The sequence below is a fragment of the Maniola hyperantus genome, chromosome 16 (assembly GCF_902806685.2).
Source record: "Maniola hyperantus chromosome 16, iAphHyp1.2, whole genome shotgun sequence".
In the NCBI taxonomy this organism is placed as follows: Eukaryota; Metazoa; Arthropoda; class Insecta; order Lepidoptera; family Nymphalidae; genus Maniola; species Maniola hyperantus.
The window spans coordinates 7,934,915-7,959,680 of NC_048551.1; the positions used below are offsets into that span (position 1 = coordinate 7,934,915).

General features: G+C 36.3%; 2 protein-coding genes across 4 annotated transcripts in view; both read right to left on the reverse strand.

Annotated features, from left to right (window-relative positions):
• LOC117989611 (semaphorin-2A-like) overlaps positions 1-24,766 on the reverse strand; it is a 420,606-nt gene that overhangs the window by 335,813 nt on the left and 60,027 nt on the right. The window lies entirely within an intron of this gene.
• On the reverse strand, positions 1,120-2,907 carry LOC117989623 (uncharacterized). Its single transcript, XM_034977012.2, has 2 exons — positions 2,611-2,907; positions 1,120-1,997 (listed from the first exon to the last, which is right to left on the reverse strand). Exons 1-2 carry the CDS (start codon positions 2,905-2,907, stop codon positions 1,215-1,217), a joined length of 1,080 nt encoding a protein of 359 aa, XP_034832903.1. The 3' UTR covers positions 1,120-1,214.

The following is a 24,766-nucleotide window of genomic DNA, read 5'->3' on the forward strand; positions in this document are numbered from 1 at the left end:
GAAATCTCCTGGAGTACACTCACACACACACTGAAACTAATGGACCTATCGGTCATTTTGACTCGCAAGCGTAGCAAGCACTTTTTTCTTTCAGTTCAAATTTCAACTACAAAAATTCTTACACTGACTGATACCTTCATAATCGCTGAGTGCTATGAATTAATTATATAATAATAGTATGTATCACGAACGAAGTCGCTGGCGAAAGCTAAGTAGTTAATAATAAAATCTTACTCTTTGTAATTAGCGAAAAAAAAACTCAATGAAGTGATTACATTCCGCAAAAACTTCTCGACACGAAAATAAACGAATAAAAGGAAATTTTCAACCTTTAAACCTACACGGGCAAGATGTTAATTTACAAAACACATTTGCCTCGGAGAGTTTAATGTAATTTCTTTCTCGCCGAGGCGTTTCCTCAAATAAATTACAAGTGTAAAATTCAGACCAACAAAAGCGTAACAACAAAAGGCTCGCGGCTCGCAACATCCGGACGACCCTTCAAAACTCACCAGCCTGATTACGGATTTCCGAACAAGAAAAGAAAAACTCAACATTTTGTACCGTCAGCTCAAAATGTATGTATCCTCCAGGTCTTAATCCTGCAATTAAATGGGGTTTGTTTACTTTAAGGCCGTCATTCACAGGTCCGGAATCTGGAAGATTGGTCCTCCACGGACCCCGCAATCACTTATCCTCAATAGATTAACGTTCAAGGAGTTGAAAGGTCAACGCATCAAACCCTATTTGATATATTATTGGTTTATCTGCTTCTAACAAGAGATTATTACGTTTTTAAACGTCTAAGAGGGAACAGAGGAATACTAAAATGGCACGTGAAAATCGTATTTTTTTTAAAGCCCTGGTATGAATGATAGCTTAAGAGCGGATCTGGTAGACCTTCGTAAAATCATTCCAGGTGATGTCACGGTTGTAAGACTGTTGTGTGACTTACTCCTGTGAACAATTTAATACTACCAGGGCTACCCACTACTCAGTGCCAAAGATGATTTTTTAACCAACGATATACATAATGTTTTTTTTAAATAAAAATGATTTATTTATTTTATTTTCATATTAATTTAAATAATATTATAAAAGTAAGAAAGTAAATAAGTACATAATTTAGATGCTGACTGTACAAAATGCTCCTAAATAGACCATTGTGATATTTTGCAAAAAATTAGCGAGCACTTCGTGGGTTTCAAAAATGATCAAAACTCATTGTTTATATTTTGAATGGAGCACTTTCTAGTTAACAAAACATTGATGTGAAAATCGACATAATCGAAAAGATCAGGTTGCGGAATGTAGTACTTTACATAGAGATGAAATCGTAGATCTTTGGACGGTTTGGTGTCCCCGCAGGGAGTGGGAGCTGGCGGAGGTGGAGTCCGTTTTACTGCTTTAGGAGATGTAATAGATATTCTAAACGGCCCTCTTTTTTCACATACTGATGGCGGTCGTACCTTCTTCCACAGAAACGGCTTCTTATGTAAAGAACCATGATGTGTATCCAGATGTCTTGTATCCACCATTTTATCAATGGGTTTCGTCAGTTCATACATTTCGGGCAACGACAGATACCAATAGTCGGCACCATCGCCTATAATCGGAAATAACCTCTTATTTGCGAATTTCGGGCGACACTTCCTTACGAACTCGTTGTATTTTCGCTTGAGTCTTCTCATGTACTCAGTGTAATGGATAGATTTAAGAAGCTTCTCGAACTCTGAGAGCTCTGTAGTGGCGGGTTCAGAGTAAACGCCGGCACATACGTACGTTCTAAGTAGATGGTGCAGTTTGAACACGACGAATGCGAGCCACTGCCTTGCCTCTTCTTCTAGAATACGCAGATCATCTGCTCGGCTTCTGATACCAAACTCAGCTGCTTCTGCAGCTCGTCTTTCTCCACGCTCTTTAACAGTGGCCAGCCATCTTCTATAGGAGCGGTAGCAGAACTTGGTGCGTCTTGAATAGTGGCCACGCCATAATGCCTAAAACAAATTTCAGTTTGAAACTTGTAAGCTATTTTGATTCCATATCATGATGAGGTCAATTTAGGAATTTATAATTGCTAAATTGGCTCTATTACCAAAGCCATACCGCCAAGTGATTTAGGGTTCCTGTTCCGATGCGGCGTAGAAATCTATTAGGTATGGGTATTTAATAAAACAGATGCATAACCCTTTCTTGCTAGCCTGCTTCCATCTTAGATTGCATAATCATTTACCTCCAAGTCGCAGTCCAGATAGTTTAATGCTCGAAGCAGTCTCAAGCTCAAACTTATTACCGAAAAAAATACATCGAAGTACCTACATATAATATTACAGCTAAGTTGCAACAGAAAGAAAACAAGTGTAATCCTAATCCTAATCCTACTAATATTATAAACGTGAAAGTGTGGATGTTTGGATGTTTGTTACTCAATCACGCAAAAACGGCTGAACGGATTTGGATGAAATTTGGAATGGAGATAGATCATACCCTGGATTAACACATAGGCTACTTTTTATCGCGGAAAATCAAAGAGTTCGCGCAAGATTTTGGAAAAATGTAAATCGACGCCGACGAAGTCGCGGGCATCAACTAGTATAAAATAAATGTCACCTGTATTCTTGTCGCTGCTCGAGCGTAATACTTGGCATGCTTGTTCCTCACTGCTCTTCGCAACGCTGCTAGGTATATTTTACGTGATAAATGAACTCTAAACGCACACTGTATAATCGTCGCGTTCTTGGATAACCAGGCAATATGCTTTCTGATTAAGTAACCTCTTATCATACGCTGTATAGTCCTTACTGCTAGAAATCTTTTGAGACGTCTATTTTCAGCTAGGTCGGCCTTCTCTTGCAGTTCAGCGTAAAACTCAAGTGGCGATGGCAAAAGACGTTGCACGGTTGCCATCTTTTATATCTTTCTTAATCTCTTATAATTTTAACGTATTAATCACAGAATCATAAGTCCAGCTATTTTTGTAATTATTGGCAAAAATAATTTAACGTTGGAAGCAAAAATACTGTGTTGATTTTTGTTGAACAAGTTGACAGCTGTATGTTATTATGAAGTTGGCATGTATTTAAAACCTAACCTTAAATGAATTAATACTAACTCTATGGTTAACACAGACATAAGGACGGCTATTTGACAGCAGATTTTATTGTTATTTTTTGGTTTATTCTATTCCTAAATCTAAGATTTTTACCACCAAAACAAACTCCGGTCAAAGCAAACATGATCCCAGATGATCCCAAGGTTATGAGTAAGCAAACGTTTCTTGCGCTTTTTAACGATAACGTAGATCTCGCTTTCACGGACTCTTGGACCATATTGACAGGTATTTAAATATATTTCACACACCGCCGTACTCAGAGTCGCTTAATCGTTACTTAAGTTTAGTTAAAACGAGACAGAGCTTTATCTCTCACATAAATCTGTCTCGTTTTAACTCAATCTTAAGTAACGATTAGCGACTCTAAGTACGGTGGTTAGCCTGTGTTTTATTCTGATTCTGCTACATTATTTCTTTCAATGAGAATATAATCACTACGCTTTCGTCTTTAAACTACGGGATGTATTAAACTACGGGATGTAAATTATTCATTATAATATAGTCCGGTCAATATTGGCGTTCCAATTCGTACCAATTTTACGCTAAAAAAAGGAACGCCAATATTTAGAGGGGGATTCCAACATCAATGGTAGATCCCGTAGTTTGAAATAAGTTTGAGAATAAGGTTGAAAAATAAATTATTAAACAAAAAACAACCTTGTCAATTTTCACCTTGTGAGATTCAGTAAAATTTCATATCACGTTGTTATCATTTTTGCAGCAATTCATTTGACTTAGCAAGTAATACGAACCGTTATTTTTATTTTCGCCCCTAAATCGAATTGGCTCACCCATTTCGTTTGGCTCCCCCATGCAATGATACTGGTCGTATTTGGAGAGTCCTCTTCAACCCTCGCCCAGGTGGGCCCACGTGAGACGTCATGAATAATTCAAAGATCGAAATGGCAAGGTGTGTATGCGTGTTTATTTATTTTTCTCCAAAATTTACCCGTAATTTTCATACATATGTATGAATGGAATATACATTGTTGAGTTGAAATTGAAATGCACGCTTTCAAGTTAGAGGGCAATAATAGTAAATACTACTAGGTACCGCGACTTTGTTCGCGTAGATTTAGGGTTTTGAAAATTCCATAGGAACTCTTTGATTTTCCGGGATAAAAAGTTGCCCTGTACCCATACAAAAAATCATGTCAATCCGTTGCTCCGTTGCGACGTCATTGAAGAACAAAACAACAAACCAACAAACCAACAAGCAAACTCATTTATAATATTAGTAGTAAAGTAGTGGTGTAAAAATAGTAGATAGGTACGTTACCTTGGACGATCTAACCTAAGGACGCGCCTCGCATGATTATTCCCCTCTGTCAATAGTAATGGATTTTTAATCCACTGCGTTTATAAACACTGTTTGCGGAATCGATTTTGTCATTGTCAGAATCGTTTTCGATGTGTGACGACGTCTTACACGCTGGGTGAAAAATGCCTGTTTGTGCCGTTAGTGAGTGCAAGAACAAATCAAACACATCAAATTTACAAAAAGATGGAATTTCATTTCATAAGTAAGTATTTTTGGTGTAATAAACGCTTTCTATAAATTAAATTACATAAATTATTATAATAAAATAACAATCGAGAACTTTACCGATTCAGTAATTGAGTACGTAATAATTCGGTAGAAACGAGTCACACTTCTCACGAGACTATATTTTGTTTTTTCTAAACAATTGCAACCCTCGTTATATACAAATTAGGTTAAAATTTGAATACGCGTGAACAGCATGAAATTACGTAGTAGTAAAAATAACACTAGTCTCGTGGGAAGTGCGGTATACTAAAGACGGAGATCCAGCGCCCAAAAAACTGTTTGAATTTACTAAGGCTAATTTTTTGCGCATACTGACCAGCTCTGTCCCCATATTCTGCTGACTAACCATTACAACTTTTATTTATATGCAATATACAAGTTATATAACAATTTTCAGCCTTAGTAAATTCATTTTATTACCTCGCAGGTACGACACCTTTGATAGCGCACCTGAGTCACTGTTCTCAGGTTCACTTGACTGACCGCAGTATGTTTGTGTACGCAACCATTCTAATGAACTATAAAAAAATTAGCCTTAGTAAATTCAAACAGTATTTTAGGCCCTGGCTCTCCTTAAGGTTCGATTTTTAAGAATCATGTGATAGTGATTACGGTTCGATTATCGATATCGATGAAAACATTTTCTTTATTACTAACGACTAAATTACCGTCTTCAAGTCAAGTAAAGAATAGTTATTATTAATAATTTTTTATTTTTAAAAAATTTAAAATTATTTTTAAAAGTTATTATTAAAAATTGTGGTAATTAATTACCACAATTTTTTCGCTACCTATACTTGTAATAAAACTGGTCGATTTCTGTGATTTCACGTACTTAATACATTTAAAAAAATATTAAAGCAACGCAATTTTAGTGATAGGCGAGAAACGGGGTAGGGTGTCTCTGAACTGGGTAATTTGTAGCTAAAAGGTGTACCTTTCTCAAGGATGAGGATTAGGTAATAATTTATCATAATCGTTTTATTTTTACAGATTTCGATATTTTTACAGAGAGAATCGCCAAGAATATACATAACATTAACCTAATGGTAAATAATGACGTGTTAAAAATAGAAGAGGCCACCGTGTGTGTTTACTAATTTATTTTCATAGTATCATATGTCTTATGGAATTTTGCTGTGGGGTAAAAGCGGCAGGTATTGAGAAAATTTTTGCATTGCTAATTTGTAAGGGCAATACGTGTAATATTTAATAACTTACATTTAATTTTTTTGGACAAAGAGTACACCATATTGGAATTACCATGTAAACCCAATGTGCAATAAATAAATGATTGATTGGAAAGAAAAAAACATTTTATTGATTGATATACCTACTAATTATGTTTGGTAGGCTTTTGCGCGGTCAGGTTTATTTTGTATTATATAATAATATAAGTCATTAACTTGGACGATCTAACCTAGGTTAGATCGTCCAAGGTCATTAATAAGCACATTTTCACTATCGAAATTTTAAATGAAAATTTCGTTATATAAAAAAATACAAAAGATTAAAAATGATATAAAATAAGTAAAAAAGTATGTGCATATTTTTTAAATAAATATTTTTCTTATTTTTACGTTGCATTATTAGTTTTTGGGATAATTACCTATTAAGTGAGGTGAATGTATGCAAGAATACGCTACGCTGACCAAACACTGGTTTTAAGTAATTAAATACGAGTAATAAATTCTTACTTCTACTTTTGTTTCTGAAAAACTATCGATATATTTTAAAATATCGATACGGTAGCATCGCAAATAAATTTGACTGTCTTACACTCGTAATGTCTTTGTATGTTGATGTATATAACTTATTAGTGTGCGTAAAATGTAGTAGTGTTGAAGATTTAGATATGTGTGTGTTAATAATGACACAAAACTTTGTTGAGTGAGTGTGTCAAGTTGTCTATGTAGTGTTTCCTCGTCCCGCACCAAAAGTGACAGAAATTTTTATTCGTAATATTAGGCGCGTTACAAGTCCATAGGTTAGATCGTCCAAGTACGTTACATACATACCCAGAAAAAGATATTGGGTCACATTTACCCGGCAGGAAAGATAACCTTGTAAAGAAACTTCGGCTTCGTAGAGTGTCGTCTCTGTCATTCATACCTATGCAATGTAACGGTTTATCGGCCTCAACAACAGATAAATCGCGTTACGAAATTGTTATCTCCTTCTAAAGTTCGATTTTGCCTGCCGCTCACACCAATGTATATTCCATTACTGTAGAACACTATCTCTTCGTCTATCGTTTCGTAGCTTCTGTCTTACTCATCATCGGGCACGAACTAAATACGCCATGAATGAACGTAATGATGTCAATCAGTACCCTTATTGTCAGTACCCTTATTATAAATGCGAAAGTGTGTTTGTTTGTTAGTTTGTCCTTCAATCACGTCGAAACGGTGCAACTGATTGACATTTTTTGTATGGGTATAGATAAAGACCTGGAGAGTGACATTGGCTACTTTTTATCCCGTAAAATCAATGAGTTCCCACGGGAAAAACCTAATTCTACGCGTACGAAGTCGCGGGCGTCAGCTAGTCGTATAATTATACCATTGTAAGTGGAAAACAATTTCATTTAACGCACCTAATTCCTGTTCTCCTTGAATAGTACCTATAAAAACATGAGGGTTGCAAATCGTAGAAACCCTCTTTAAACGATGCAATATTTACAAGAGTCGAATTAAGAAGGTAAACGTATGATGGAAAGTACTTCAAAAGGCTTTATGGCAGCGGATAAGGGGTGGATAATAAGTCCATAATTACATTGAATTGTATTTTTTTTAATTTCCTATGCAAAATTTCCGCGAAGCACAAGTTTAATATTCCTTCTCAAATTTTCCAGTTGCAAACTTGGTTACATATTAGTATTGTAATATTGATGATACACGAGTTTCAAATCAATCTTATAACATTATAAAAAAAAATAATGAGCCCGTGACTTCGTCCACGTGGATTTAAAAAATCCCGTGGAAACTCTGAGTTTTCGGGATAAAAAGTAGCCTATGTCGGTCTCGAAAATATAAGCTATCTCTGTACTTTTCGTCAAAATCGGTTAAGTAGAGTACTTAATTTTATGATTACGCTCTACTGTGCATACAATCTTCTAACATAAATAAGCTCTAACGAGGAAACCATCTTGGTTGGTTTCCAATCTTTATTTTGCCATCTTAAAAACATTAAGGTAACATTTTCTGATAGAGGTGGCATAGTGGCTATTAAAAGGCTATTAGCTACTGAAACCGTAGCATGTTTATACGCTTATACAGTGGGTATTGAAATATGAAAATTCATTAGTCGTAGGCACTGTGCATTTACAAAATCTAATTTTATTTGAATAAAAACATATTCTATTCTATCTATTCTAATTTTGGTACTACCTAAACAACTGAGTTCAAGGCATGTTAATGTATGACAAAATAGTGTACACTTAATTCCATACGTAAGTCCGTGTGTGTATTTTTTTATTAGTAAGGGCCCATGAATTAAAATGTAACAAGTATTTCGGTAACTGCAACAAGCACCTCTAACTTTTCGGAATTATGTGCGTTTTGAGTAATTAGATATCACTTGTTTTAACGGTGAAGGAAAACATCGTGAGGAAACCTGCATATCTAAGAGTTCTTCATAATGTTCTCAAAAGTGTGTGAAGTCTACCAATCCGCACATGGCCAGGGTGGCCAAAACCCTTCTAACTCTGAGAGGAGACCCGTGCTCTGTAGTGAGCCGGCGATGGGTTGATCATGATGATGATGATGAAGTATTTCGGTAATTAAGCAATAATATAATTATGGCCTCATTCGTATACGACGCGTTGTTATTTACCAATAGCACGTTCCAATTGGGATACGAAATTACAAAGCGGTGGTAATTTTGTTGTAATCAGCGTTCGAATCAGGTATTTAATCAAAGGGAATCATTGATTGTGTGAGCGATTTTGCGTAATTCGCTACTGATTTCCCGTCACGTTCTGTGCATGCATGGATGTCGACGTTTTTATCTATACCGTTTGGTATGCCGAAAAACATGTTATATTTTCAACATTTTCCTCATCATCATTGTCAACTGATGGACCTGAGCATTTACGTATACGTCCACAGCTTGACATAGCTTTATCGATTAGACTTCCACATACTACGATCTTGCGCTACCTGAATCCAGCGACTCCCTGCGTCTCGTATCCAACTAGTAGGGATCTGCTGACACTGTGCTTTCCGGTGCGGGTTTGTCGAACTATGTGCCTTGCCCATTGCCAATTTAGCTTCACAACACGGATCCCCTCAACTTTGATCACGTAGAGAAACTCCAAGTAAAGCTGTCCATCGCCCGGTGAGTGACTCTGAGCTTTCTTATGAGATCCCTAGTTAGCGACTATGTCTCGGAACCATATGTCATCACTGGCAGCATTGTTAGAAGAATTTGGTATTCAAGCACTGAGGAATTCTGGACGAGAAGACATCTCCATGCTTCCCAAACGCTACCCAGCCGAGTTTAAAAATAAATAAAAGTAAAAATATTTTTTATTCAATTAAACTTTTACAAGTATTTTTTAATCGTCAACTGCATCTACCACTGGTTCGGAATGCCTTTCCTACCGAGTTGAAAATAATACAAGGAGTGCCCTGTATTTTTTCATCATTCGTCCAAGATCAGCCGCCGCCCCCCCCCCCCCCCCATCCGTTAAGTAAGAGCACTTGACACAGAAATTAAAATATATATCATTGAAATACAACCACGAGAAAAATATACTACAAAAAATATACTGCTCTAATTTCTATAATCCCGTTTGCAAATAATATCGAAACTAGTTCAAGCACTCAGTAAATATACTCGTTCCTGGAACCCGTTACGAGTTTCAACTAATTGTTTAGCAAATACTTGCTTTAAATTTCATACACCGGTTTCGGTATATTTATTAAGCTTAAACTAGGCTAAAATCCTACACAGTATACCTACCTAGGTATTTCCTTTAAGTATATAATTATTCTGTAAATAGCAAAAAGTCGCTATCTGCGTTTGATCGCTTATTTTCGTACAATTTGTAATTTTTTTATTGGATTCCAAAGTAGTTTTCACCATTTTCACATTTGTAAAGAAGGCTTATAATTATTATTTCGAAAAAAAGCTATATGCGCTTTCCTGAAAAGTTAATGCTTTAACTAACGTAACTTTAACTTTTCAGGAAAGCGCATACTATAGGTAATTTTTTTTCCATAATATGGTTAACTAGCTGATCCGCCCTGGCTTCGCTCGAGTGGTAATTTTAAAAATCGGTGAGAGAGCAGTATTCTCAAAATTCCTAAAATACAAGTCCAAAAATATCAATGATTCTTATGAATATAACTTGAAAATGGCAGATCACCGACTTTCATACAAACTTTTACCTTGGAGGGTGGGTTTTCTTTTTGTGAAATTAATTTTTAATCGAAAGCATATAACCAATATTTATTTATTGATGATAAAATTGCATATAATATAATCTATGTATTAGGTGTAGTACAAATTTTGTAGGTGTATTACGGAACGAAATAATCTTAACGTTATTAAAGTATAGAATTCACTTTAAGAACCCATTGTATTCTACACAAAACTTAACGTCCGACATTTATGTCGCAATGTTAACCTAGCTCTCACAGTCCCCAGACTATACCTTAATAGCTGGAAGGTGTACAATTCGCTCGTAATGAAATAAAACTTAGATAATGTACAGAATTTCCGAGCGGTATGAAAGCACTAAAACGCTTTACTAATTACAGTTACACGCCTCCCTAAGAGCTGCAATGCAGAGTTTCAAGTAATATTCACTAATATCTTTAAGTATGAGGCAAGTCTAGGAGTCAAGATCTGGAATGTAGTTTTATAGCTTCTATGATAATTCTTCTACGAAAAATGATTTTCCTTTGCACACTAATAGAATTGCCTACCACAATAGTAGTTTATGAAACGGTTGCATAATGGGTGGTATTAAAACACAATATCAAGGCTTTTAACATTAAAATTCTTACGACCTTAAAGTTTTGCTACAGTTTCACTTAATTCTGTTGTCAAGTTTTCACTCTGTTCTTAAAATAAAAGGAATCAGATGGTCGCAATTCTCCGCTATCACGCTTAACCTACTTTCTAGGTATTTTGTTCTAATAATTCAGCAGTGTAGGCAAATGCAGTGTTCTTAAAAAACCTAAAAAATTATAGTGTACCATAAAATAGTGTCCTGAAACTTTAGTTGATGAAAGATCTTCTAGGTTTCATACCCGAGGAGTACTACCAGGCCCCTATTTCTAAGCTGTCCGTCCGTTTTTTTTGTCTGTCTATCAGCCGGCTGTATCTCATGGACCGTAATAGGTAGAGAATTGAAATTTCACAGAAAGTGTGTTTCTTTTGCCGCTATAACAAAAATAATAAAAAACGAAAATGGTGAATTTCAAAATGGCCGCCATGCAAATTAAAAAATTAAAAAGTGTTAAGTATATTTTGTACGATGCTACGGAACCGTTCGTGTGCGAGGCTGACTCGCACTTAGCCGGTTTTATTGGTTTCTCTTTAAAAAACTTTTGTTTGTTTGTTTTTTTAACAAAACAATATTATGGCCTATAGGGTACACTATACAAGTTGTTAGGTCAAGAAACGCGGTCGAGTGCCGAGTGTATAGCATGCATTTACCTAGTACTTGACCGAATGCGTTGTCTCGACCAAAGACTTTTTTAATACTCTTTTTTATATAATATATATATATTAACTCTTTTTTTTTAATAATTTTACAGTTTTACGTAGTTAAACACTTTACAATTACTGTTTTTCTTATTTTTGTTGTTTGATTTTCATACCGATATATAGGCGGGTTCTTGTAATTTTTTCTGAAGTACCGTCTTTTAAATATCTTTTTTCTTCTTTGACGGCCCGTCGCTGAATTCCTTTAAAACAATTTCATCTTCCTCGTAACGTAACTCATGCGATATTTTGAAAGTGATGAGGGCCAAAGAAAACTCCTTTATACTTTCACCTCCTTTGACCGGGTCACCACTGAAGTTTGCGAATGAGCGCCATATTGCGAAATGTCTCCGTAAAAAAGATCAAAACTTTTCCTCTTGAAAAATTGTTATAGCGTTCAAAGGATATTTTACGATCTTATTTCCCACAGAGGTAAGTTATCGTTATAAAATACTACCCTATGCCTGCGATTTCGTCCGCGTGGATTTAGATTTTCGAAAATGCCGTGGGAACTCTTTGATTTTCTCGGTTAAAAGTAGTCTATGTCACTCTTCAGGTCTTCAACTGTATCCATTTAAAAAATCAAGTAAATCCGTTTCACCGCTGCGGCGTGATTGAAGGACAAACCAATAAACTAACAAACAAACATACTTTCGCTTGTATAATGTGGGTAGTGATATGGGAGAATAATAATTATTATGATTTGATAGATAATTTTTTATTAAGGAGAATGAGTTATGCCTGCACTGAGATTAACATAACATAGAAATAGTATAAACAACCAACAGCTGTAAAATAGTCAATTTGAGTGATTTTATTAAGCAAGCAAAATTGGAAACGCAAATAAATTTACATAGAAAAAAACACGCTTTTCCAACGGAACGAATGCAAATAATAGCTTAGATAAATACGGAATAGTGGAAAAAGGGAATGAAATTTGTCGCACATGTCCGGAATGAAAGGCCCTAACCACATAAATGGTAACTCGCTCTAGTAACTCTGTACCTACTGGTCAGCTCCATTTAATAGCGGCGTAATTATAGGGACATCCAATAAACATTCGCTGTGATGAAAAAATGGCACAAAGACAATTAGGAACAGAACTAAATATCAATACCTACAGATAATTTAAGCAAAGGCCAGACTCACTTACGGACTACAATATTATCAACAACCAACCCAGCACTTCTCGCTTTATCTGTTTATGACTGGAGCAAGAAGTCACCGAGCAAAGCGAGAGGGGTCAGCTAGTAATACCTACATAGTAAATGTACGAAAAACATACAAAGAATTAAAGTCTTGTGACTAAACTAGTGTAAAAGCAATCACGCACTCCGATCCGAGTCCGTGAAAATACGGATATAAAAAAGTCGGATATTGCTTACGCACTAATACGATCTCTGGATCCAAATCCGCGCTACTCAGTGGACATCTTTGACATATCTACGTCATACGTCCGATTTAAATCCGAGGCACATCCGAGACATTCTCGGATCGCTCTAACTGTAGCTATAAGCACAACAAGTAATTTGGCATTATTCTCTTTTGTAAGAAGACCAATGTCTTATCTACAGGTAATGATTACTATAGCTAATCTCCTGTCCTTTAAGCTTGCTACTAGGATATTCTTCACCAACACGCGATAGATATTGTCTAAGGAGAAACTCTTCGGAGAGAAAATAATGTAAGAATCCTTTTTCGTCCCAGTATGTTTCCCGATCCTCCATCAACTCACTACGACTTCCTATACAGCCAATTTTACGCTTCCTTTTTGTGAAATCAGTTAAAATGTTGGCAGTAAACTTAAACGTTATAACTGGAAACTCTTGCCTCGGAATCTTGTTGCGGCATATTGAGAAAGTTTTCATTTTTCTTTAACCTAGTTAAAACGGTACCGGGTGATGTCATCCTTTGACACGAGGAATTTGAAATTGGCCCTTAACATTTGCGTTATGCGAATCGTACAAAATATATATTTCAAAATAACTGCGCCAGAATACCGTTGGCTACATATTTCAGTTGAGGCTAGTTTATGGCCACTGCTTTGGCTAAACTCTACATGTCAAACGCGTCTTGCAATCGTAGTACATTGAACTAGTTACAGTAGCCGGCAGAAAAAATCGTACATCAACCTTTAGAAAGAGGTTTCGGCTTCGTAGAGTGTTGTCTCTGTCATTTATACCTATGTGACTTATACCTTTGTTAGTCTCAACGACAGAGACAACGCTCTACGAAACCGCTACATCTTTCTAAGTGGATGTACAATAATTTCTGCCGCGTACTGTATATTGACGTTCATACTACGATGCGCGAGTAGAATCTGCGCTCCTACAGCCTTAGCATCACGACAAGACAACTATTTCCCGCGGGGCTTAAGTCATAAGTCTTGAGTCTTTACCTGAGCCCAATGTCAGTTTTATCCTTTGATGTACGCCATATTATTCAAGTTGGTTTCAAGTCCCACTAACATGTCACGCAATGTTAGGTATTGAAACAAGTGACAATAAGCAACAGAATTCTCACGTAATTCACCGATTTAAAGTGTATCGTACCCTGCGGAAAATAATAGCGCTAGATTTAGGTTTTTTAATTTCAATTTAGGTCACTTTATACCTAAAGATTGTAGGTACAATAGAAATTAGTCACAACGTCGCCCTCTCACAATATGACTGCGAACGGGGCTTGGTCATGCAGAAGTCCCTTTCATAGTTAAAAACATGCACTTATTGGTAGGAGAGGTTTTAATGAAAAACTTGAATTACAAACATCGTAAAACGTAATATCACGCCAAAACGCCAGCCAACTCATATTTTTTATGAGTTTGGATCACATCTCAAAAGTTAGGTCTGGCACCTCATAAATCGGGTTCGCTATGAAATTCAATCTAATACAACTGCCTGTAGTTTTATTACATCACTCTTCATAAATGTACAAGACGCCTTTATGTTTAACCAACATCAAAAAAGGAGTTTCTCAATTCGACCTGTAGGTATGTTTGTATGATAATATGTACAGCGATGTCTATTAGTATATTTTTTCGATTCAGCTTGCCCAAATTGAATGCGGTTTTTTTAAACACCCTGATTTTTTTCTCTGCATTATATTCCACATTGTCTGAGATCCGTGATCCATTTCATTAATGGCATTATGAAAGGGGTTTCCTGATAAACGCATATCAATCGTTAGTGCTGCTTAATCAAATTGACCCTAGTAAGTAACTGAATGGGTGACCGACTTTGGAGTCCAAATGGCCTTTTACCTGCCCTAATCTCGAAGAGCACGTTATCTGTCCCGTTTATTTACTTACATCCATATAAAACCATCTTAACTCAAAAGTCAAAAATATTATAATATACTCTTCTGATCCAGTACACGGAAAAATCCCACAACATTATTATGGAGACAAGCAAGACGAACGACATATAAACAGAGAGGTATGTATGTATACGTAATATTAATCTTCTAAATATATAAAAGGAAAAGGTGACTGACTGACTGACTGACTGATCTATCAACGCACAGCTCAAACTACTGGACGGATTGGGCTGCAATTTGGCATGCGCAGATAGCTATTATGACGTAGGCATCCGCTAAGAAAGGATTTTTGAAAATTCAACCCCTAAGCGGGTGAAATAGGGGTTTAAAATTTCTGTAGTCCACGCGGATGAAGTTGCGAGCATAAGCTAGTTCATAATATAAAAGTAAACACAACGGCCAACATAGGTCAACCCATAAACCATTTCATATCTGTTGCATAGGAAATTACGCCATTTTTATGTGTTTCCATTCCCGAGTTACTGGCACCTCGTAAATCGTCTTCGCTTGCAAATTCAATCTAATACAGCGATCATTTTATTGCATCACTCCGTGTAAGTGTACCAGATGCATCTTTTAGCTCACCTGCTATTGAATTATTGCAGGTTTCTTGCTCCTTGCATATTTATCGAGGTAAAAATGATTATTTTGCCGTCTTCCTTATTTATTACTAGATGATGCCCGCGACTTCGTCCTTGTGGATTTAAATTCACTCAGGGTGGAATTGGAAAATTCAATCCATAGAGGGTTAAATTCAGGCGGCGCGCAAGTCCCTACAAGAGACCTATGTTCAGTAGTGGACGTCTATCTGTTGATGATGATGATTAGTATTGATGAAAGGGGTAAAACAGGCGTCTGAAATGTGCGTAGTCCACGCGGACGAAGCCGCGGGCATTGTAGTAAATTAGTCACCAGTAACGTATACATATACAATATACATGTTAAGGATTTCTAGTATTTTATTATTATTATGAAGCTACAATTTTGTTGCATTTCTTGCAAAGAGAACTACAATTAGTAAGTAAGTAGTCTCTGTGTTAAATACGGAGCTTGTGCTCACTCGGCTACAAAAATGCTGTAGAATCTCTCTTAACCCAGAATGTCTCCAGAGATTTAGGACGCATTATGTATATGTACCTACCTATATATGTATAAGGCAACCCACTTTCTTAAGTTCATAGAAGAAAATGTAGTCGAATTTTATAAAAAAACCGGCCAAGTGCGAGTCAGGCTCGCGCAATGAGGGTTCCGTAATACAATCGTATTTTATCGACATTTTGCATGATAAATCAAAAACTATTATACCTAAAAATAAATAAAAATCTGTTTTAGAATGTACAAGTAAAGCCCTTTCATATGATACCCCACTTGTGACTCGCACTTGGCCGTTTTTTTTTAACTTTATTTTGATCGTGCAGATATAAATTCGTTTTTATGATGTGTTACTAATTGTCGTACATGTAAGAAAAATTCACCCAGTGCCCATCCGACAACTTTCGGTATAATACATGGACCTAGAATATGTATAATATATTTATGTTGCTGTCCCAATCTGTCCTGATTTGTACATTCTCGGTACTAGCTCGGTACGTTCGTAATAATCACCTTCGCTACAACATAAATAGGGTCTTGAACTGTAGTAGTAAAATCACGTGATAATTAATGGTATAGCGGTAGTTTATGGGGCTTGAATTCATTATGACAGAGAATAATTAAATAAAAATCATGATTTTTACACTTTCGCATTTAAAATAAAAATAAAGTATGGATATTGATTATTTATTGGTCTAGTTAGGTATCAGTTTCAATCAGGTCATCGGAGTAGGTTACGAGGATAGGATAGGAATTCTGTGTCACGATTGACCGTCTAGTGCAAACACTATTAGCCGCACAGCGTTCATCAGTGGTTTACATTCAATTCCCGTTGAATTATGTTAGCGCAAGCGGGTGTTGACTTTGCTTTCTGATCGTTGTTAATAATGTATTTAAGGATAGCGCAATGAGAGTCATTATAAATACCCAGTCTATTCTAAATAAACCCACGAGTTAGAAGAAATATATTTTCAACGCTTTGTCAATGAAAGAGCCGCGAGAAACCTTTGTCGTGTGTGATTGTGCTTAGGCGGTTTATTTGATGAACTCTATATTTTCTCACTAGATGCCCAATGTCATTAAAGTTCTAACATATTATTTTACGCAATTATTTAAAAACTACTGTTTTGCTAGAAATACCTTTTCTCAAATGTGATTTTATTGACACACCTTTATCTATACTAATATTATAAAGAGGTAATGTCGTTAACTTTGTTTGTAGGGGGTAATCTTTGGAACTACTGAACCGATTTTAAAAATTCTTTCACCAGTGGAAAGCTACATTATTCCTGAGTGACATAGGCTATATTTTTTTTAAATTAGATCTTTACGAAAATTGTAATAAGCTACCCGTGCGAAGCCGGGGCGAGTCGCTAGTCGTTAATATTTGCCAAGAGTCAGTTGCCCTCAAAGACGCTATGAAATAATCAAATGAATATTCTATTATTAAAATACCTAAACGAATCAACATATTTTTGTTTGTACGTACAAACAAATAAAGAAAATTGTTCATAAAACGAGCATTATAAGTATCAAAGGAATTTTCGTGCTTCATTTAATTGATGAACTTCTCAAAAGATGTTTTCGAAAGCACTTGACTTAAGTACACGTAGGTAAAACAGTCACCGTATCCTTTTCTTATTTTCAGTGTGAGCTTGGCTTAGGCTCAATAAAATTTACGTTAATATTAAGTTAATGTTACCTTATTTTCATCAGAATCCGGATTTACTCACGTATTTAGCCGGATGGAAATCACTTACGATAGTTTAAACCCTAAAATTTTAATAATAGGTAAGTACTTCTAAGATGTATTGCTATACTAGACGGTCGTAAGTATATAATTTATTTTGAGTAAAAATTCTACACCATACGGCTACGCTACTACAATTTTGTATCTAAATCCTTGCCGTAAATTTGAAACTAAATATTTTAACGGAAATCTGCTAGACTACACACACAAATTATTAGTTTCTGGAACGTATCTACAAAATTTAATTAAGTTTTATTGGTTAGCATTCAAATGAGGGCCACACTCCGTTTGTTTGGAGTGCCCTACGAATAAACTCTTCTGTGTGACCGTGTGTGGTTGTACCCTGGTTGCACGCTCTTGGGACGGCTTATGTCCAGTGATGCAAATAGTCTGATGATTGATTGAAAATACTAATAACTGGTAATCGCAGATGGTAGGTATAGTCCGATACAGGTCAAGATGGATATCGCGGTATGAGGCGGGGGACGCTCCGAACACCGTCCGTGCACGTCACCCGCGCTCGCGGGTTATCGCGGGGGCTGTGTGGGTGTGCGGGGCGTTACCTCCCCGATTGCCATCTCGACCTATCGCGTACTATAGGTACACAATTTCAGCATTTATCTAAGGGAAAGTCGTTAAATATCTATTTTTCAATTTACTTTAAACCATCATGTGGAAAAATTGACGCATTCTCGTGTAAAACAAAATACTTATTTTCCTTCACATCTTTTTTCGAAGCAACCTTCAATTTAAAAGTGGAAAATATTTTCAATAGGTCGCGAGGAATTTTCATATCTACTTTCGCAACTATGCTGATGTAATTCCACGGCAAAACAGTTGCGGTTCTAGGATATGATGTAATATTATAAGCATAGTTAACGTCACAAATAATGCTGTACTTAACTCGACTATGATTCCAACATCAATGCACGTAACCTTATAGATTAATAACTAAGTTAAAAAATACATATTTAGTGTTGGCAATCAAAAAAAATATGTCTACCATACTATTCCCATTGAGTTACCGAGAATGTTTTTTTTAACTAAGATATTATCGTATTATTTGAAACATGACTACGGAAAATTGTCCTTTTCCATTCATAGATATCGAGGCTAAGACTCTTGTATAATTATTATTAAATAACAAACATATTTGATCTGTGTAAGCTCGTAATAACTAAATAAACTACAAGCAAAACGTAAGAGTAATTGACTATTACATTCCTCATGATGCGTTCGCTGTTTAGTTAGACAAGGGGGCATGAATAGCGTTTTATGATGGAAATTTAATGAGCAAGCTGAGGGAGGGCCATGGGAGAGCCTTTAAAAGCTACTGACCATTACACAAGACAAGGGCCGTCTGGTGCATTGCGCACGGCTCTTTATATTCTAAACGGCAGCGGTGCCTTGAAATTCAGGGCGACATTTTTAAGGCTTAGCTGTAGTTTTTTTCTTATATTTCTACAATTAACTAAACCGATTTTTTCATGATGAGCTCATTTTGTAATTTTTTTATAAATGTTTAATCGTTGGTTATTTTATTTGTTTGTAATTTTATGAGGTTTTGAGCATCGTAACAAAAAAACGTCAAAGTCGAATAAAGAATTTTAAGTTTTTGATTAAAGTCAGTACTAGTAACGTTTCTCTTAGAGCGCTGGCTGTATGGACAAACTTGAGCATTAAAACATTTTTAGGGTTCCGTACCTCAAAAGGAAAAACGGAACCCTTATAGGATCACTTTGTTGTCTGTCTGTCTGTCTGTCTGTCAAGAGAAACCTACAGGGTACTTCCCGTTGACCTAGAATCATGCAGCACAGCAGCCACTGCTCAGTGGTGCACTGTATGTAGGTTTATAAGGTATCTACGTGTCGTGTTTAGTACCTACTCTTATGCAGAGTGATGCAATAAAAAGCCCGCTATACTTTCAAATTGAATTTGTGCGCGAGCACGGTTTACGAGGTGCCAGACCTGACTCTGGGATGGAAACGCATAAAAATGCCGTAATTTTCTATGCAACAGATATGAGTGGGTTTATGACTTGGACGGTTATGTGGCTGTGATGTTTACTTCGGATGTAATTGAGAGCGAGTGTACCATAAACTATGCAAGAATAAATCATAATAAAGTTGAAGTAAATTAATATTATTATTAACTAGCTTTTTCTCGGCACTACGCGACGTCCGGATCTAGGTTTTTAAAGATCCGTTGAAACTTTAAATCCTTTCTTAGTGGGACTACGTCATAAAGAAAATCTAAGTTCCGTACCTCAAAAGGAAAAACGTAACTCTTACCTATAGGATCACTTTGTTATCTGTCTGTCTGTCGGTCTGTCAAGAAACCTACAGGGTACTTTTCACGCTTTTCACGGCCCAACCGTTCAACCGCTTTCGGTGAATATGGTACATAGTTACTAGTTAGGTTACATCCCAGGAACATAGGCTATTTTTAATCCCGGAAAGTTAAAGAATTCCCGCAGGATTTTAAAAACCTAAATCCACGCGGACGAAGTCGCAGGCATCATCTAGGCCTGCATATTTCAAAAATTACCATTCTTGTTATTCTGAGTCACCATTATTTATCTGCAGCACGTGCTAAGTTCAAGATAATTTAGCATTGAGCAATTTACGGATAATATTGCACCGCACCCTCCAATACTGTTTTGTTTATATTCTTCATGTTTATGTTTATATTTAAATTATCCAATGTCAGTAAACATAATTTTATTAGAAACACATTTACTCACAAACATAAACAGAACTTATGATCGAAAACATTTCATTAGAAAGGAACATTCAATACCTACAGGGTACACATTTGTGTTTCGTTGGTAGGTATAGTACGTGAAAGGTCGAGATGGCAATCAGGAAGGGGACGCCCCGCACAACCGCACAGCCCCCGCGCTAACACGGTGCGGGCGAGCGCGGGTGACGTGCGGATGTGCGGGCGTCCCCCTGCCTCATACCCAGATTGCCAGCTCGACCTGTCCCGGACTATACGTTGTCGAAACATTTGAGTATTGAGAGTGCACAATGCACATTGTCTCAGGGCTCTATTTCACCGATGCATCAACGTAGGTGACTATTTGGGTTTAGAGAGTAGCTCGGCAGGTAGGAGTTGTGTTTGGCCGTTTATTCAAGAAAACTTGTACCTATATTGAAACTACCCGGCTGATTATAATATTCACGATACATATTATGGAGACTTCATCAATGAATAAGTGGTCTGGTCTTGAAAATGAATAAATGAAGGAGATTTATTGACTGCCGACTTTATGCTCTTAAAGAAGGGAAACAGAATGCAATTTTAATGAGATAAGCCTCAGATAAGAGGCGAAAGCTTTTTCTAAATCAGAGTGATTCAAAGAAGGAATTCTTTGAATCTTGCAATATTTTGCTTATTCGAGTATTAGTACTAAAAAGCTGTTTTATTAATGATCTTGAAATATTCCACCCCCAATATAATTTCTTAATACGAACTTTTCATGAAAGCCTTATTCGTCAAAGATACCTTATTTATGGTATCCTTTGTTTACAAAACATTATTTTAGTCACTATGTCAGACGTGAGCTCACAGCCGTACTCAGAGTCGCTTAATCGTTACCTACTTAAAATTGACTTAAATGAGACAGAGCTATCTCACATAAATCTTTCTCGTTTTAACTCAATCTTAAGTACCGATTAGCGACTCTGAGTGCGGCGGTTAGAGTTCATTCATTTAAAAAATCAAATAGATTTTAGAATACGCATTCAAAGGACATTTAAGTGATCTAGAGTGGTCCTAACAAGGTGCCTCAATTCACGATGAATGTAGAAGTTTTCTTTTGACTTTTCACTAAACGCATTTCTTTACTTGGTGGTAAATATGTAAAAGTGCTATTTATGAAATCTCATTACTTCTCTGCACCACGCTGCTACAGTACGTAGGTACCTTTTACTTGTGATAATTCAAACGTCAAGAATTATTACTCCAGCATCGCAATGGAAACTTTTAGTTGATTTAAACCGTAAAATGTGCTACAGCGGCAGATTGAAATTCTGTTAAGCTGCAAGACAGAGGTCGGGAGTTTGAAGCGGGCACAAAATTTAATTACGCGGCTGGAACGTAGGAGTTGCATCGACCACTGCCCGTGTTTCATTAGTTATTTTAGCGCTAAAACGTACGTCATAGTGTTAAGCTTCGTGATTTACAGTAGGTATAAGGTACGTTCTCTTAATGGAAGTAACTTTTTGTGTAAACGTGTACTTACTTTACCCTTATTATTTGAAATGCGAAAGTGAGTTTGTTTGTTGGTATATTGGTTTGTTCTTCAATAAAGCCGCAACGGAGCACCGAATCTACATGATTTTTTGCATAGATATAGTTAAAGGTGACATAAGCTGCTTTTAACCCCGGAAAATCAAAAAGTTTCCACGGGATTTTAAAACCTAAACCCACGTAGGCGAAGTCACCGGCATCAGCTAGTTTAAAATAACTAAGTAAGAAAGTGGACCAGGACCAAAATCTACAACTTTATCAATTAAGCTCCAATAATTTTACGCATATTATAATTTCCTCTACCAACCTATTATGTTTCATTGGGGCTGATTCCCTTGTACACAATCTCTAAACTAAACTAAATTAACAGGTCTGAATCTAGTGCTATCCTTTTCTGCAGGCAAATTTATGAAAGGGATAGCAATAGATTTAGACGTGCCATTTTAGTTTAGTTTAGAGATTGTGTACAACGGAATTAGCCACAATGTTTTATTACGTGAAATCACTTGCTATTAGTTTTATACTAAAAACTATTTATGGATAAAAAAAGCAACTTCACGTAGGTACGTTACCCTATACTCAGGAGTACCTAGTGTTAGCGTCATTGCGTTGCCTACAGTTGAAGAATTAGGAGGGGATGTTAAAATATGGCGGCCAGAAAAGCCGGAGCTATTGATTTCAAGCAGGGAAAATTAGAATTTATAATTATGTCTTGAAGAAGTTAATAGTTTAGAATTAAGATTGAAGTTTATTAAGCATTGTCTAAATGGAATAAAGTCAGTTCCTATAAGTTGAGATTATTTTTATTAGTAGGTATATGCATAAATTCCAGACTTTCATTAAACAAACTTTAAGTATTGACTGCCCGCAGCAAGGTAATGGTATCAAAAATGTACTTTCACCGTTCCGTCCGAGATTGAGCGTAATTAAAAGGAGATTTCGTTCCCGTTGTTTTACCCCTGGCCAACGACGGACAGAGAGTATACAATATACATTTTATACAGAGTGTTTTATTTATCTTGGGTAGTATGAGGAACGTCACGAATATATAACAAAAGGATTTAGGTTTTTAAAAACCAGTGGGAACTCTTTGATTCTCCGAGATAGCCTATGTCCTTCCCCAGGATGCAAGCTATCTCTGTAGCAAATTTCGTCAAAATCGGTTGAACGGATGGGCCGTGAAAAGCTAGCAGACAGACAGACACACTTTCGCATTTATAATATTAAGTATGGATAGGAAATGCCTAACCACAATCACACCTGATGGAAAGTGATGACAAGGCCTAAGACGGAACGCGTTTACCTATAGAAGAAGCATAGGTAATATGTGGATCTCCGGGACGCGTCTCTGTGATAAATTTAGTTAAAAAGTCAGTTAACGGATTGGCCGTGAAAAGGCAACCGACACATTTTTGGGTTTATAATGTTAAGTACTTAGTATGGATACTGCTCCGAATAACTAAAACATCCTGTATATATCCCGGTGAAACGGAAAACGTGAGAGTCTGTTACTCTTATTTTTCGTGAGTTATGGCTTGCTGACATATGGCTAAGTACGATTTGTCTGTGTGCAGAGTATTTTGGGGATCGTTAATGGCTTTTTATGAAACCTGTGTTGAAATTTTTACCCTCAGTAGCTCAAAAATGTGTAGGGGTGTGGATTGCAATTCAAAAGGTCCAAATATTCGTTAGACTATAATATTGTGTCGTATAGATAAACTACAGCCTATCAGATTGAAAAGAAAAATTGCATATTCCCGTGAAATTCCCGTAAAATAGAAAGAATCTGAGTAGGTACTTATATCTCCAGAACGCAAGCAATCTATAAATAACTAGCTTATGCTCGCGACTTCATCCGCGTGGACTACACAAATTTCAAACCTCTATTTCACCCCCTTAGGGGTTTGAATTTTCAAAAATCCTTTCTTAGCGGTTGCCTTTCAGTCCGATCCGTTCAGTACTTTGAGCTGTGCGTTGATAGATCAGTCAATCAGTCAGCCACCTTTCCTCTTATATATTTAGATTAAAATGTTATCCATTTCCTATATCCTATTTTATTATTTTAAGTATTCTATTTATTTCAACAAATAAAAATGCATTTTTTTATCATGTTAGTCTGAAAATATAAGCATTAGGTTATAATCTGTTTGTTAGCAAACTATGTAGTATTTAGGAAAAAGAAAATCTGTAAAGTATGTCGCATAATTTAAGTTTATAATATGGGTAGGTATTATGGATCTAATGTAATATGATTCATATGAATATATAATTCATATTAGTACACTAGAATGAATATTCTAGAGACACATCACATACATAAGCTCTTAAGCAAATGTTAATCAAGAAACTTAACTTTGCTCTTAATTACTTCGTAAAACAAATACAGCTGACGTTTAAACCAAACAATATTCCCCTTTTCAGTCAGTCCTGTAATTGCCGGTAAAAGATTACAGATTTGAAACAGATATAATCGGTAAAATAATCTCTGTATTTCCATATTATGAACTCAGAAATTAAATTCAATTAAAATTATCTATATTGGCGTAATTAAAATCCCATTAATTAAACGATGTTGCCGTGAATTTAATCTACGTTTATATACGAGTATCACGCACTTTCGCCATATTTGAAACATTTAGCGGGTATTATAATCGAATGCCAAGCGTGACTCGGTAAGTGAAAATTAGCCCTTTAATGATAAGAACTAATTAATTATGAAGATAAGATGAATTATAGTACGCGACAGGTCGAGATAGCAATCGGAGTACCTATGAGGCGGGAGGACACTCCGCACACGCGCACGTCACCCGCGCTATGCCGCACCGGTTTGCGGGGCGATCTCACCCCGATTGTCATCTCAACCTGTCGTGAACTATACTTATTTGAGTGGGCCTTGAGCTTTCAAAACGACCTCGTTGCAGAAGACGTAAGCTTTACATTTATTACGTAAGAAGTTTTAGTAATGTGAAGTCGTCAC